The sequence below is a fragment of the Vicugna pacos genome, chromosome 25, assembly GCF_048564905.1.
Source record: "Vicugna pacos chromosome 25, VicPac4, whole genome shotgun sequence".
In the NCBI taxonomy this organism is placed as follows: domain Eukaryota; kingdom Metazoa; phylum Chordata; class Mammalia; order Artiodactyla; family Camelidae; genus Vicugna; species Vicugna pacos.
The window spans coordinates 39,920,191-39,933,893 of record NC_133011.1 but is presented as its reverse complement, the minus strand read 5'-3'; the positions used below and the strand labels follow the sequence as shown (position 1 = coordinate 39,933,893).

General features: G+C 62.0%; 3 protein-coding genes across 11 annotated transcripts; 2 read left to right on the top strand and 1 right to left on the bottom strand.

Annotated features, from left to right (window-relative positions):
* Positions 1–7: 7 nt before the first annotated feature.
* FOXH1 (forkhead box H1) lies at positions 8–4,275 on the top strand. Of its 5 annotated transcripts, XM_072950040.1 has the most exons (5): positions 31–312; positions 869–1,013; positions 1,739–2,416; positions 2,745–2,849; positions 2,954–4,275. In XM_072950040.1, exons 3-5 carry the CDS (start codon positions 2,243–2,245, stop codon positions 3,755–3,757), a joined length of 1,083 nt encoding a protein of 360 aa, XP_072806141.1. In that variant the 5' UTR covers positions 31–312; positions 869–1,013; positions 1,739–2,242; the 3' UTR covers positions 3,758–4,275. The 5 variants fall into 5 exon arrangements, with proteins under 5 accessions (XP_072806142.1, XP_072806141.1, XP_072806140.1 ...); XM_072950041.1 differs by lacking the exon at positions 869–1,013 and having other exon boundaries at positions 8–103; XM_072950039.1 differs by lacking the exon at positions 869–1,013.
* Positions 3,889–11,349, bottom strand: KIFC2 (kinesin family member C2). Of its 5 annotated transcripts, none has more exons than XM_072950026.1 (19): positions 11,193–11,349; positions 10,959–11,085; positions 10,715–10,793; positions 10,379–10,530; positions 10,116–10,254; positions 9,825–9,949; positions 9,678–9,743; positions 9,475–9,603; positions 9,019–9,096; positions 8,789–8,903; positions 8,602–8,711; positions 8,057–8,165; positions 7,787–7,944; positions 5,913–6,017; positions 5,709–5,830; positions 5,495–5,618; positions 5,273–5,402; positions 4,927–5,183; positions 3,889–4,837 (listed from the first exon to the last, which is right to left on the bottom strand). In XM_072950026.1, exons 1-19 carry the CDS (start codon positions 11,216–11,218, stop codon positions 4,583–4,585), a joined length of 2,406 nt encoding a protein of 801 aa, XP_072806127.1. In that variant the 5' UTR covers positions 11,219–11,349; the 3' UTR covers positions 3,889–4,582. The 5 variants fall into 5 exon arrangements, with proteins under 5 accessions (XP_072806127.1, XP_072806128.1, XP_015100731.1 ...); XM_072950027.1 differs by having other exon boundaries at positions 11,028–11,085; positions 11,193–11,348; XM_015245245.3 differs by lacking the exon at positions 11,193–11,349 and having other exon boundaries at positions 10,959–11,141.
* Positions 11,350–11,559: 210 nt separating this feature from the next.
* On the top strand, positions 11,560–13,339 carry TMEM276 (transmembrane protein 276). The gene is made up of 2 exons (XM_072950044.1): positions 11,560–12,347; positions 12,548–13,339. The coding sequence occupies exons 1-2, from the start codon at positions 12,255–12,257 to the stop codon at positions 13,031–13,033; spliced, it is 579 nt and encodes a 192-aa protein (XP_072806145.1). The 5' UTR covers positions 11,560–12,254; the 3' UTR covers positions 13,034–13,339.
* Positions 13,340–13,703: the final 364 nt, after the last annotated feature.

Here is a 13,703-nt window from a genome sequence, read left to right as displayed (position 1 = left end):
AGCCGGGGGCGGGGCCAAGCCGCCAGGGGGCGGGGCCTGCCCGGAGCGACGGGGAGTGGCCGCAGACGGTGCGGTGTGAACGTCCGCGGCGTGGGCATCCTCGGTGCGGATGAGACCCGGCTGAGGCCGGGAGGGCAAGTAGTCAAAAGGTTCTTAGAAAGGTGGTCATCTATTTATGCTGATTTTAAGGAAAGGTCACACACAGTTCACTCGACCCTCGACTGACCCCAAAGCAGGGGCATCACGGGTGGAAAGAACAGCCTGCGTCAAAGTGGAAGGACCCAGTGCACTGCAGATATGGGAAGAGCCGAGGTGGGAGTTTAGGAGGGTGGGGGCTGGCAGCGGGGGTAAGTGCGGGCGGTGATGAGTAGTCAGGACATGAGGAGCCTTGAACGCCAAACCAAGAGCGGGCTTTATCCTGGAAGCGAGGGAGCACCAGTGGAGGAAAGGGTGTGACTTAAGACTTGGTGAGAAAGACGTCTTTGCTGACCGCGTGGGGCTAGGAAGCTATATGTAGCCTGGTAAGACACCAGGATCCCTCAGCTAGAGCCCTGGAAACAGACAGGAGTTGGCGGGGTGTTGTAGGAGTCCAGAGGAGGCCCGGTGCCGTCTGAAGGGAGGGCTTGAGATAGTGGAGGGGACAGTGTGGTGCCCCCATGCATCATCCATCCCAGCCTCAGGCTTCCTCCAGGGCTCCCATCCCTCATTCCTTCCCTCAGTACCTCAGTGAGAGCTGGGCACCCTCTGCATGCTGCAGATTTTCAATACTTCAAGGGTATAATGGGGGGGTGCTGCTGCATATGAAAAGCTGAATTCTTGGAGTAAAGTGATATAAAGCGTGTCCCTGTGCTCCCGTGACCTCCCTCAGGTCCTGGGGTCCTAACACCAACACCACCACCACTGCTGGTGCCCAGTCCTCACCAGCAGGGAATCTGGGTTTTGAGGCAGGGTACAGAGCACAGGCCCTGACTGACTTGAGGAACAGAGCCACAGACCAGATGTCCAGGGAGGAGGTGAGGGGACAGAAGGGTCTGAGACACAGGAGGACCATGTCTCAGGGCAGCAGCCAGATGCATTTTTCCAGGACCACACCTTGGGGCCAGGCCTGAGCAGGGGGTGCTGGCCCTGCAGGCCTCCCCAGTCTCCACTCCCTCTCCTGGAGTGCCCCTCCTCTGCTCAGGGCAGCTCCCCACCAGCCTGGGGAGCATTTCCCTCCTAACCTAACCTGCAGGGCCCTGAGGCTGCCTGGAAAGCTTTTTCTGTGAACCCATATGTAACACACCTGCATACACTCTTGCCTAGTGTGAAGCCAGGTGGTCCTCCCGGGCACCTCTGGGAAGAAACCATAACCCATGGGGCTGTATTCTTAAGGCCTGGCCCCCAGTGAACCCTTACAGCTAGAAGGCCTCTCCCCCATGCACACCCTCCCAAGGGCACTGCCTGAGTGCCCAAGAGAACCAAGTGGCATTCTCCCAGGGGGCCCAGAAGAGGAAGAGGGAGACAAACATGCTTCCAGGATGTCATTTGGGGCCAGGCAGATCCAGGTTCCCAGGGCCGTGAGGTACACAGTGAATAATGAGGGCTGGTCAGCTCCCAGGACCCACTGTGGACCCGCACCAAGGTGGGAAGGAAAGTGGCCTCAAGGGCCAGGGGAAGCCTGCTGGGGCCCTGCAGCAACCTGTGGGGAAAATCCCTTGAGTCAACCATGTCCCTCTTTTGTTTCTGAACTTTCTTCTAGGAAGTCCTCCTAGACTACCACCGAAGTCGGGCTAGGGCTAGCTGCTCGGCCTTGAACTCTGGGCAGGGCCCACCCCTTCTTGGGCAAATCACTCCATTTGTTAAATGCGAGCCTGAGATCCAGCTGGGATAAAGGAACTGTGGGTCATAAACCCCTTGGAAGGGCTTTTCCTTCCACCTCTTGGGGGGTGCCAAAGGCAGCCCAGGAGTGAGGAATGAGGCCTGGGTGGCCGCCTGCAGCCCCCACTGGAATCTCCCCTGCTCCTCCCTTCCAGATTAACCGAAACCTGCTAATTGTGGCTGCCCTCTGCATGCTCCCCTCCCCCACCACCTATTTCTACCTCCCTTTGCCTCCCCTCCCCTCCCCCTTCCATCCGAATGATAAAGGGCTTGGCCCGCCTGCCCCCGCCTGGCCTCAGGCCCCAGCTCTGCCTCGTCACACTGCCCCATTGCCCTGCGCCCACCACCTGGCCAGGCCCCTGCCCACGTTGCCTGCTTCCCCTGCATGGGGCCCTGCAGCAACCCACGCCTGGGGCTCCCCGAGAGGGAGTCGCCCTCCCAGCCCCCCAAGAGGAGGAAGAAGAGATATCTGCGGCATGACAAGCCCCCGTACACCTACTTGGCCATGATCGCCCTGGTGATCCAGGCTGCACCCTCCCGCAGGCTGAAGCTGGCCCAGGTGAGAGGATCCCCGCTCTCCCTTACAGTCTGTTACCGATCGGTCCCCAGACCTGTCCCTCACCTGGACCTACTCAAGAGGCTCAGGCTCTGGCCTCCAGCCCGAACTGGCCCTACTCAGCTATGCCAGTGGGGCCAGTTCCGGCCTGGTCACCCAGGGAGAGGGCTCAAATGCTAAGGCAGGACCCTACCCGGCATGGTGTCCCCTTTTCCCCTGGGCTCAGAGGTGTTCTGTGAAGGGACCTATGCGGGGATGAGGGGAGGGGTAGAGGTGCCCCACTGCGCGCCTGGCTCATGGTGCAGGCCGACTGGCCGCCCACTGGTTTCAGATCATCCGTCAGGTCCAGGCTGTGTTCCCCTTCTTCAGGGATGACTACGAGGGCTGGAAAGACTCCATCCGCCACAACCTCTCCTCCAACCGGTGCTTCCACAAGGTGGGGCAGGGCGAGGGTCAGAGCCTGGGGGTGGGACGCGGGCGGAAATCCTGAGTATCCGGGGTTGGGCTGCCCCACCCAAACTGTTCCCCCTCCCCCACCAGGTGCCCAAGGATCCTGCGAAGCCCCAGGCCAAGGGCAACTTCTGGGCGGTTGATGTAAGCCTGATCCCGGCCGAGGCGCTGCGGCTGCAGAACACGGCCCTGTGCCGGCGCTGGCAGAGCAAAGGTGCGAGGGGCGCCTTCGCCAAGGACCTGGGCCCCTACGTGCTGCACGGCCGACCCTACCAGCCACCCAGTCCCCAGCCACCGCCCAGCGAGAGCTTCAGCATAAAGTCTCTGTTAGGGAATTCTCGGGAGGGGGCGCCACGGAGCAGCCCAAGTCGGTCAGGCTCAGTGAGCAATCGGGAGGAAGAGGTACCCACTGCACTCCTGCCCTCTGAGAGGCCTCTGTGGCCCCTCTGCCCCCTCCCAGGGCCCATGAGAGTGGAGGGGGAGACTTCCCAGGGTGGAACCAGCAGGCCCTCGCCCCTCTCCCCTGATTCCAGAACATGGCCCCTTCACTTACTGCAGGGTACCTCAGACCCAGGAGGGCTGTCTGGTGGAGGTCACAGGGCCTCGCTTTGGGGACAGCTGCCCACCTCCTACTTGCCCATCTACACTCCCAATGTGGTAATGCCCTTGGCCCCACTACCACCCACCTCCTGCCCCCGGTGCCCACCCTCAACCAACCCCGCCTACTGGGGGGTGCCCCCTGAAACCCACAGCCCCCCAGGGGTGCTCTGGGATCTAGATGCCCTCTTCCAGGGGGTGCCACCCAATAAGAGCATCTACGATGTGTGGGGTAGCCACCCCCGAGACCTGGCTGCCCCCAGCCCAGGCTGGCTCCTCTCCTGGTGCAGCCTGTGAGCCTCCCAGGGCAGGGGCAGCTTTCCTCTCCCACCCTCTCCCGCCACCATCTGGCTTGTTGAGGGGAAACCAAGGACAAGAGGACCAAGAGGTGTGCGTAGCTACAGCAGCATTGAGACACGAGGCATCACTTGAGCTGAGAGTCCACATGTTTACTGGACTGCCCCAGAAGAGCTGTGGCCCAGCTGGGTGTCACCCTGGCCCTGGTAGTCAGCCATGCCTCACCTACCCCAAGGCAAGGCTGGGACCAGGGCTCTGTTTGGAGTAGCCCTTCCTGGTCCCACAATCTCTGGCCCTCTGCCCATCTATCCAACCATCCATCACCATCAGTCACCTCCCCTCCCTGGCTCCAGGCTGGGGGAGGGAAAGCCTAATGGCAGCTCTGGCCTGAAATCCTGTCCTCCCTCAAATGCCTGGGAAGGAGGTAGCACCTTCTGGGGGAAAGGGAACAGAGGCCCTACCTGGTTTTGATGGTGGTAGTGGGGAAGATAACAGTAAAGGAACAGACAACATTTTAATGCAAGTCTGATATTTGGTGGCTGGGTAGTGACTCTGGTGACCACTTGGCCAGGGTCTGCCTCCCAGCTCTGAGACCCCCTGCGGCGCACCGCGATAACATCAGATGGTGATAAGGAAGGGGCTGAGAGCCTGGGCCAAGGGGAGGCAATCCTTACTCCAGGCCAAACATGGGGTTGGAGGAGAGGCGGGTTAGACTCTGGGAGTTTCGGGGGCACTGGGTCCCTAGAGGTCGAGGAGGTCATGAGGAGAGTGGGGTCTTTGCTGCCTCTGCCGGCAGAGACGCGACTCCAGACTCCTAGGGTGGGACTACGAAGGCAGCTCCTCTGGTGGTGAGAGGGCTGAGCTGGAGCCGCTGTCCAGGCCAGGGCTTGGCGGGCTGCCGGGGGATGGTGTCGGTGTGCAGGGCGTCCCGGTGAGCGGTGTTTCGGTGCTCAGGGAGGAGGGCGTCCCCGAGCGCGGGGCCCTGCGGGGTCTAGCCGGCCCCAGCTCCACTTGGCCCACTCGCTCGGCGAACTTCAGCGAGCACACGGTCTCGCCGAGATCCTCGGGCCGCGTGGAGATCTGCGAGGGAGCGGGCTGGTGGGCGGGCCCGAGTGGGCGGCGCCTGGCATGCAAACCACCCTCCCGCGGGCCTGCGGGGCGGGCCCCACCTGCAGCAACAGCACCGCGGTGGCGCCGGGGCCGAGCGCGGGCTGCAGCAAGCGTGTGAGCTGCGAATCGCGGAAGGGCACGTGTGGCCGGCGGGCCCGCAGCGCAGTCATCACGCCTCCCAGCGCCAGCAGCGAGCGATTGATGGTCCGAGCTTCCCGCAGACGTTGGGGGCCGTCCCGGTCTTCCCACGAGGTGCTGGCTGCCCCCGCCTTCCAGGCACGCTCGGATCCGGCCAGGTCCACCAGGTGCAGCGTGCCTGTGGGGACACGCGAGCCCGACATCAAGGGGGGCCCGGTGTCGGTTCGGCGACGCCCCCCCGCAGGGCTCAGGCGCGGGCCGTGGTACCTGAGGTGGCAGGACCGCGCAGTGGGGACGCCGTGCGCAGAGTCAGCGTGACCAGGGCATGCGAACGAGAGCTGTGCTGGTTCATGACGGTGGCGGCGGTGGCCCGGTTGCCCCTTCCCAGGCTCAGCATCTGGAGGCCGGAGCAACAGGGCTGGCCTACCGCAGGATCTGGGCCCCAGGTGGGAGTACCGCGCGGGGCCTTGGAGGACTCTGCAGCCTTACCTGATGCAACGACTCCAGGTTGGGCACTTCCCAGTGGGTGAGGCCAGCCACCTGGATTCCCCCCTGGCCTGCTGGGCCTTGCCTCACGGCCAGGCGCTGGGGAGGCCCTGGGGCTAGGAGGTCCCTGGGAGTGAAAAGGGGGGGCTTTGTTGGGAGTTCCAGGAGGGTGGAACCAAAAGAATGCGGGGCAGAGGCAGCCAGGGACAACCCTGACCTGACAGCTTCGTTGTAGATCTCCACCATGCTGAGTGTCACGCGGTGCTGTCCGCCTGTCCCCATCTCCCGGAACAGTGACTGCAGTGCCCTAGGAGCTATGCCAGGGTCCTCAGGTGGGCCCTGGGGACAGGGCAGGGGGCCACATTAGGCTCATTTCCCAGCCCCTGGCCTCAGGAGCCACCCAGACTCCCCACTTTCCCACCTCCATGCTGTAGGTCTTCCCTGTCCCCGTTTGACCATAGGTGAAAATGCAGACACTGTAGCCTCCAAGGCAGGACAGCACAGCTGACTCCAGTTCTCTGAAGACCTATAGGGGTAGGAGGGGTGGGAGGGGCCCTAAGCCCCAGGATATGAACAAATCAATTTCTCTGGGAGGAGGATGGGTCTAGCTAGGGGAGCACAATGCAAGGGTGGATCTTCCAACAGACAGAGTAGGCTCCCTGGAGAACATGGCATTTGCAAGAATTTGCCAAGCGAAGACAGGAAGGGACATGACAGGAAAAGAGAACAGGTGATACAGAGTACTGGAGTCCTGACAACAACCGCTTGGGAGGCCGGGGGAGTACCCCGGGCTTGACTGCCAGGTTCAAATCCTGCGTCTGGTTGGAGGCAAGTCACTCAGCCTTCCCCTATGAGAGATAAGGACTACAGTGGCACCTGTTATGAGGGTTAAGTGGCAACATCTACCAGGAGGGCTAGTGCCGCACCCAGCACACGACAGATGAACCCTGAGGGCCCCATGGGTGTGGAGCACAGTGGCCAGCTGAAGCCTCAGAGGGTGCAGAAAGGCAGGTGAAGGGAAGATGGAGATGGGACTTGTGTCCTGTGGCAACTGGACACCAGCAGCAGCCTTCTGAGCAATGAATTCGCCAGATTTCATGCCCAGAAGGTGGCTGATAACTGAGCGGGCTGTCAGTTCTGCGTGAAGTGGTGGCTGCCAGTCAAGAGGACAGAATCAGAACTGCCAGTGGGGTCACTCAGATTCCACGACCAGAAAGAAGCACTGGGGGTGGCTATGGTGGGGGCACTGTGGCACTGTTGCAGAGGTGGGAACATAGGTGAGGGGACTTCTAACAGATAACTTTAGCTCTTTCATCCAGATGTGTTGAATTGGAGGGCCCTGTCCAGAAAGGCTATCCAGAAGACAGTGGACAAGGAGGGCCCCGTTCAGGGCTACAGTTTGGGACGGAGGCTGAAAACGGGGTTGGGGGTAGTGTGGAGGATACCCAGAGAGAAAGGTAGGTGGAAAACAGCTGTGGGACCCCAGGAAGTAGGGGAGAGAGCCCCAGCCGCCTGCCAGGCACTCTCATCACACTCTGTCCCTGTGAGGCCAGCACAAGTCTGAGTCTGACAGCTCTGTCCCTTGACTCACCCCCTTCCGACTCTCAGCCTCCATTTTCTGAGCTATGGAAGGTCTAGTTGCAAAGTCTGTGTGCGATGGAGATGGCGTATGTGAGGCAAGGTGGTGGTGGGGCTGTGACTTAAGCCTCTGTTTTCAGCTCACTGGGTCTAGCAGGAAAGGGGAGGGAAGGGGGGAGGATCCGTGTGGAGCAATGGGAAAGCCTTGAGGCTGGAAGATCACCTGTGCCCCACCATTCCCCTGGCCACAAAGTAAGGAGGGGTGCCCGCTGTCAGGGCTGGGCCGGGGAGTGGGCAGCTGAAGAAGCCTGGGGGGAGGAGGTCACAGCACTGTCCCCACCACAACAGCACCCCAGCCACGCTCCACAGCCAGCCTTGCGTGAGCAGTGACTATCACTTCAGACACGTTCATTATCATTAGTTTCCTGGTAAAAAAAAAGTATTTTTGAAAATGGTAATCTTCCTGTCTAAACCGGGAAGTCTTTCTCTCCTGCTTGCAGGGCTCGGTGGGGGAATACAAAGGGAAAACCCTGGAAGGAAAGGAGGTGCCCAGCTAGGATGCCAGTCTGCCTCCCAGATTCTTTCCCTTCCCTGCTAGATTCCAGCCACTCTCCCTCTGAGGAGGGCAGGCCAACAGGGAAGGGGAACTCAGAACTTCTTCTGGACTCCAGGGGACTCTGAGGGATGGTCAGCACAGGTGCAAGGGTGGGGCATCACCTCCTCCTGGCTGGCATGTGGAGGGAAGACCCAGTCTAGGCGGAAGCGACGCTGGTGCCCTCGATAGCAAGTGGTGACAGTGCCACCCGGGCCAGGCTCCAAGCTCACCAGGCTGGAGGGTGTCCCTGGCCTCAGCCGACACAGCACACGGATGTTTCCTGGGGTGGAGAGCAGGTCAGCAGGGCTGCCTCCCAGGTCCTAAAGCACCGAGAAGCTCCAGTTCCTCCACCTCTCCCTGCCCCATCCCTGTGCTCCCCAAGAATGCCATACCTTTGAGCTCCAACAGCCGCCCTGGGCATCTGGCTAGGGGCCCCTGCTTTGCCTCCTGGAACTTAGTCCCAGCCCCTCCAGCTGACAGTGCCCCCAGGGCCCAGGATACCTGGGGGAATAAAGATGTGAGGAAGGGAAACAGTCCAAGAAGAGCAAGGGGTTGGGGATGCGGTGCTGAGAGCAATGTCTACCACGGGGCCCCCCAGATGTGGTGATCTACAACTTCCAATGGCTTCAGGCCCCTGGGGGCATCATTCAGGGGGCCTGGGATGGAGCTGAGGAACCAGAGGAGAACCATAGGCAAGGACATCATCGGTCTCTCCAGGGCTTCCTGGCCACCCTGTGAGGGATTCAGTCACCCCAATTTGCACAGAACAAAAATGACACCCAGAAGTGAGATCACACCCAGGATCACACAAGTTGTTCTGGTTCCTGAGCCCACAACTCCCTGGGGCTGGAAAGAGGATAAACAGAGGTTCCCAGAGTAGATCAGTGACAACGCTGCCCAGAGAGTAAGTGCAAGGGGGGGAGCCAGTGGTCCTGACCTGACCCCGGGCTTCACTCAGTGAACCCTGACAGCTCTGGGTAAAGGTGCTGACCAGGCCTCGGAGGTCCCCACAGCCCTGACGCAAGCTGGCCATACGTGCACGAAGTCCTGGTGGGCAAAGGTGGTTGTGAGGGAAAGCCCAGACCCAAGAGCTCTCCCGTGGGCTCCCTAGCCCCAGCCCTTACCTGCTAGCTGCCCATGCATCTGCTGCAGCTCCCTTCTGCAGTTCTGCTCAGTCTCCTGCTGGAGCTGCTGGAGGGCCCCCCGAAGGCCCTGCAGCTGCATCTCCTGTGCCCCCAGCTGCCCCGCCCAACCCAACCCCTGTCACTGAGGAAACAGGCACTTACCAGGCTTTGCCTCAGACACTCCCTTCCCAGTGCCCCAAGACTCCCCGGCCCTTGGGCCCAGCACCCACCTGGACTCGGAGCGCTTCGGTGGTGTCCTGGGCCTCCTGCAGTCGGCCCTGGAGCTCCGCCAGTGCTTCTGCCTCCTCCTGTAGGAGGGGTGGGAGCCAGGTGAGCTACGGAGCCAGGAGGAAAGTCAGGGAGAGGCACTCCAGCTGCCCCACAGAAAGTCAAGTTGAGAGGAGCACACACAGCCAGTCAGGAATCCAAGCCTCCCAGTTCCATGCAGGGCTCGTTTCCCCAAGTCCCTCTGCTCTCCTGGGGTCAGTCACAGAGGGGAGCCATAGGGTGGAGGGGAGGGGTTCTCCTGTGGGCATCAGTCTTTTTGATGGGGACTGTCCCTGATCCTGGCTGCTGCCTCTGCTCCAGCAAGCAGGAGGTCCTGCAGGAGCCTGGGAAGTGATGCTAGAGACCAGGTGTGCGGGAGGCCCAGACTGCAGGGACGGTGGAGACTAAGAGCAGGATACCTGTGGGGCCCTGCTGAGGGGGCCAGGGCCCCAGTGCAGCAGGAGGTCCCGAGTAAGGCTCAGGCTCTGTTTCAGGGCCTTGTTCTCCAGAGTTAGATACTGAACCCTTTTCTCCGAGTCTGTCGCCCCCTGCCAGAGAAGGAAGCCCTCAAGACTCACAGTGAAAATCTCTCACATCCCCACCCCCAACCCCGCAGCCTCACCACTCCCAGGCGCAGATGGCCCAGCTCCTTCTCCTGCAGTTCCAGCTGCTGCTTCAGTTCTTCCAGCTGGAAAGGAGAGAGAGGCACCAGGTAGACCACCTCCTTCTAGTCCTCTCCCAGTTCCCCGCTGCCTCCTGAGCCCCTCACCTGTCCAAGGATGAACTGTTCCAGCCGCTGCCAAGCCCTCTGGTCCACCTCCAGCTGGGGAGGCTGCTGCCCCTGGGCCTCACCCCTTGGTGAAAGGGAAGGGCTTTCATCTTGGGATGGGGTTCCTGGGGTGAGATGAACCCAGTTAGGACTGAAGAGCTCTCTGGCCTGAAGAAGGGGGCACCTCAGGAGCAAGGCAGGGCTTAGGACCCTGCACTCCAGGCTGCTCAAGTTCTGGTGGGTGTCACTCCCTTGACAAACTCCCTCTTGAACTCACTACGCCTGACGCACCAGCAGGAATGGGGGACTGCACCCCTGAGGCTGCCTGAGTCCCCTGGAGCACGGCCTGCCTCCCCCTGGGGCTCCGAATCCATGCCAGGAGGGCCAAGAGCTGACCAGTCACCGTCAACAATGGGGGGACATCACCAGGCTATGAAAGAAATAGGAATCAAAGTGGAGAAGGAAGAAGGTTGGGGTGGGGGAAACAGGGATGTGGAGATCAGAAGGACTGGTGAGACAAAACAGGTCGCTGGGAGAGTCTCAACTCCGCTTACCTTGCTCAGGTCGGGAGGATTCCCAAAGCTCTCCTCTGCCCCCAGCTGGACTGAGAGGAACTCAGCAACACGCACCAGAGCCTCTTCCAGGGAGACCTCGGCTGGACCGCCCTCAGCTCCCCCTCCGGGCCCATCCTCAGACTCCGGGCAGCCTGTGAGGCCAGGTGGTAGGAGGAATAGGCGTTCTGGATCATGTGTCAGAGGCTCGGCCACCAGCTGGCACCTGCCAGGTCCCTCCCTTCCAATGAGGTCAGGGGCACCCCAGCATCTCTCGGACGGCAGCGATCCCTCTTGGCCCCAGGGACGCAGCGTTCCCGACGCACGAACAGCACCTACCGACCAGGCCGGTCAGCTCGGTCCACAGTTCTCCTGTGGTCTGGTCAGAACGGCGGCGGCCAGGCTTGCAGCGGGTACTCTAGGGAGGGAGCAGAGGGAGCCCCTGAATAGAGGCCAAGTAGCCTGTGGGGCTCCCTGTCCCCAGGGACTGAACCGAGGGGTTGGAGCTGGGGTCTGAGCTTCCAACACCAGAGACGAGGTCCTCCGCACGGCCCCTCCACCGCGTCAGTGCCCTGGGACCTACGCTTTGCGGGCCTGCAGAACAGTTCTCAGGAAGGGGGTCGCCTGCCGAGCTGCGCCCGCCCCCGCTCACCTGGGAGGGGTTCCCAGGGACCTTGGCCGCCGCGGCCCCGCCATCCCTGCGAAAGAGGCTGTAGAAAATGTAGATCAGCAGCGAGTAGAAGGCGTACATGGGAGTGCGGGGCGGCAGAGGGCCCCGCTTCGCGCCGCCCCGCGTCCCCGCGCCCCAACTCCGCACCCGCCCTCCGCAAAGCCGGTGCGCATGCTCCGGCGGCCGCCCCCTCGGCCCGGTTCCCGCGGGCGGAGGACGCGCGCCCGAAGAAAGGCGGCAAGAGACAGTCGTCCCCGGGGCCGCCACCCTAATAAGCGGAGACCTCGAGCTGAGAACGCTACGGCCTCGCACCCGCTCTTCTAGAATCCCTACCAATCCTCTGCGAGGAACCCCCACGCGGCGGTACCGGCTTCGAGTTTTCCGCTCGCGGGTGTCCAACTCCAGCTCCCGCAGGCTCCTTCCTCGGCCCCTCCCCTCAGGCCCCGCCCCTCCCCTCACAGCCCCGCCCCTTACTGCCCCTCCCCTTACCGTCGCGCCCCCGCCCGTCACCGCCCCTTTCTCGGCTCCTCCCCTCACTGCAGACCACCGGGCTAACGTGCCGTCCAGGGTGCAGAGACCCCTCCTCCTAGCCCCGCCCACATCCTACTACCGGGTCTCTCGATCGTCCACGCCCGCGGCTCCCCGGCCCCGCCCCCGGCCACTCTAGCCTCCGCTCCTCTCGTTGGTTGGCGCGGGGTCGCCGCAGGCCGGACGCGGGAGGCGGGGCGACAGCGGGAGGGCGGCGTGGTGGGTTGGTTTCGGCCTCCGCATCGCCGCTGCTTTCGGGCCGCGCATCTCAGGGTTCTCTGAGTTCCTGCGCGGTCGCCCCTTCTGGACTGGTTCCGAGGACGGCGTCTCCCAGAGCGCAGAGACTAGGCCAAGTCGGCCTCCGCGCCCCTCTCCTCAAGGCCCTGCGCCCCCACTTGGGTTCCAGGACGCCAGAGCTCACACCCACCCAGCCTAGGCCCCGAGCCGCATTTTCCCTTCTTTTCCTGGCCGATTTACGTTTTTCCCCACGGTTGTGTCCAGTGGCCTCAGGGCTCCGAAGAGTTTTGGTTGAGCCTTTTCCAATACTTAGAAACGGGGCTCTGGAACCTGGGAGTCCTGGAGAGCCGCCCTTAGGGCTCCCAGTCGCGGCCTCTACGCTCTTTTTCTCCAAAGTTGAGGGTCCCTTTCCTGTCCCCTCAAATCACTACCGCCCCAGGTACCATGGCCCCCAGGCCATGGGGCGAGTGGAGCACCGCCCTGTCCCACCTGGCGCTGGGAGCGGTGTCTCTGCATGCTGCCGTGAGCACTGCCCAGGTGAGTACACTGGGGCTAGGCAGGAGTGTAGCCCACTCCCAAACCCCAAGAACCTAGACTGTCCCCTGGTTCAGGGAGAGGGTGGTGGGAGGTAAGTATGGGGGCCAGGCTTCTGTGAGACCCCACCCCCCACCCCTCCCTGCTTAAAGGAACGCCCTGGCCTCTTTTTCCCACATTTCCTCCCTTCCCTGTGTTGACAGGCAAGTCGAGGGGCCGCTGCTGGCTTCCTGCTCCAAGCGTTGGCCGCGGCCACCATGCTGGTTCCAGGGCTGGGCACAGATGAAGACCATCCTGCTGGAGCCTGGGTGGCTACTGTCATCGGCCTGCCCCTTCTGGCCTTCGATTTCCACTGGGTGAATGGGGACCGCTCCTCTGCCAACCTGCTCCTGGGAGGAGGCATGGTGCTGGCAGTGGCTGGTGACCACCTTGGTGCCGAGGGCCGCTCTGTGGCTGGTCAGGCAGTGGTGCTGGTGGTCGCAGTGACCATCCTCATTGTGGCTGTTTTCACGACCAACACTTACGGAATGTGGGGGGGTGTGATGCTGGGTGTTGCAGGCCTCCTGAGCCGGCTGGAGGAAGACAGACTGCTGCTGCTGCCGAAGGAGGACATCTGCTGCTGGGCCCTGGCCGCAGGCAGCTGGGCCTACCACCGGGCCCTACACAGACAACGCCTGCAGTGGGAGTGACATTGGAGATAGCAAGGCAGGGTTTTTGCTCTGGCTACCACGTTCGCCTCTAACGGGCCTGCTCCTGGGGCCTTCTTCCCTAGGGATGGACTCTCCTTCTTTCTGAAGCCGGCTTGCTGCAGTGACTGGTCAGGGTGGCAAAGGCTGGGCACTGTCTCCTTCTCTGGCTGAGTGTGAGGACTTGCTTAGACCAGAATGAGGGGAACAACATCCCAGGCACGTTTGGGGGCCTGATTCTGGGCAGGCCATGGTTGTGGGTCTAGAGAGATGCTCGGTCTCCAATAAACCTTAGGGACTTAGTAGGAATATGGAATATGCCCATTCTTGAGAGGGAGTGAGGGGTCCTCCAGTAAGCTTCCTAAGGCTCCCAGGGCAGCAACTGGTTTTCCTGAGCAAAGGAAGGCATGCGCAGTGCACTACAACCAGCCCTGGGGCCTCACCCAGCTTGGCCTGCCAGCACCTTTGTCAGGAAGGCCGCTGGACTGAGAAGACATAGGAGACCTTGCTCTCCTGGGATGTGGTGGAGCCTCGTTCTGAATATCCTTGCACAGTCTGGCAGGTGGCCCTCTGAGGCAGTGACCTTCATGGGCCAAAGGCCTGGTGAGGGAGGGAGGGCCGTACCACATCTGTTCCCAGAAATGCACTTTCCCTCCCAGGGCTGACTCTACCT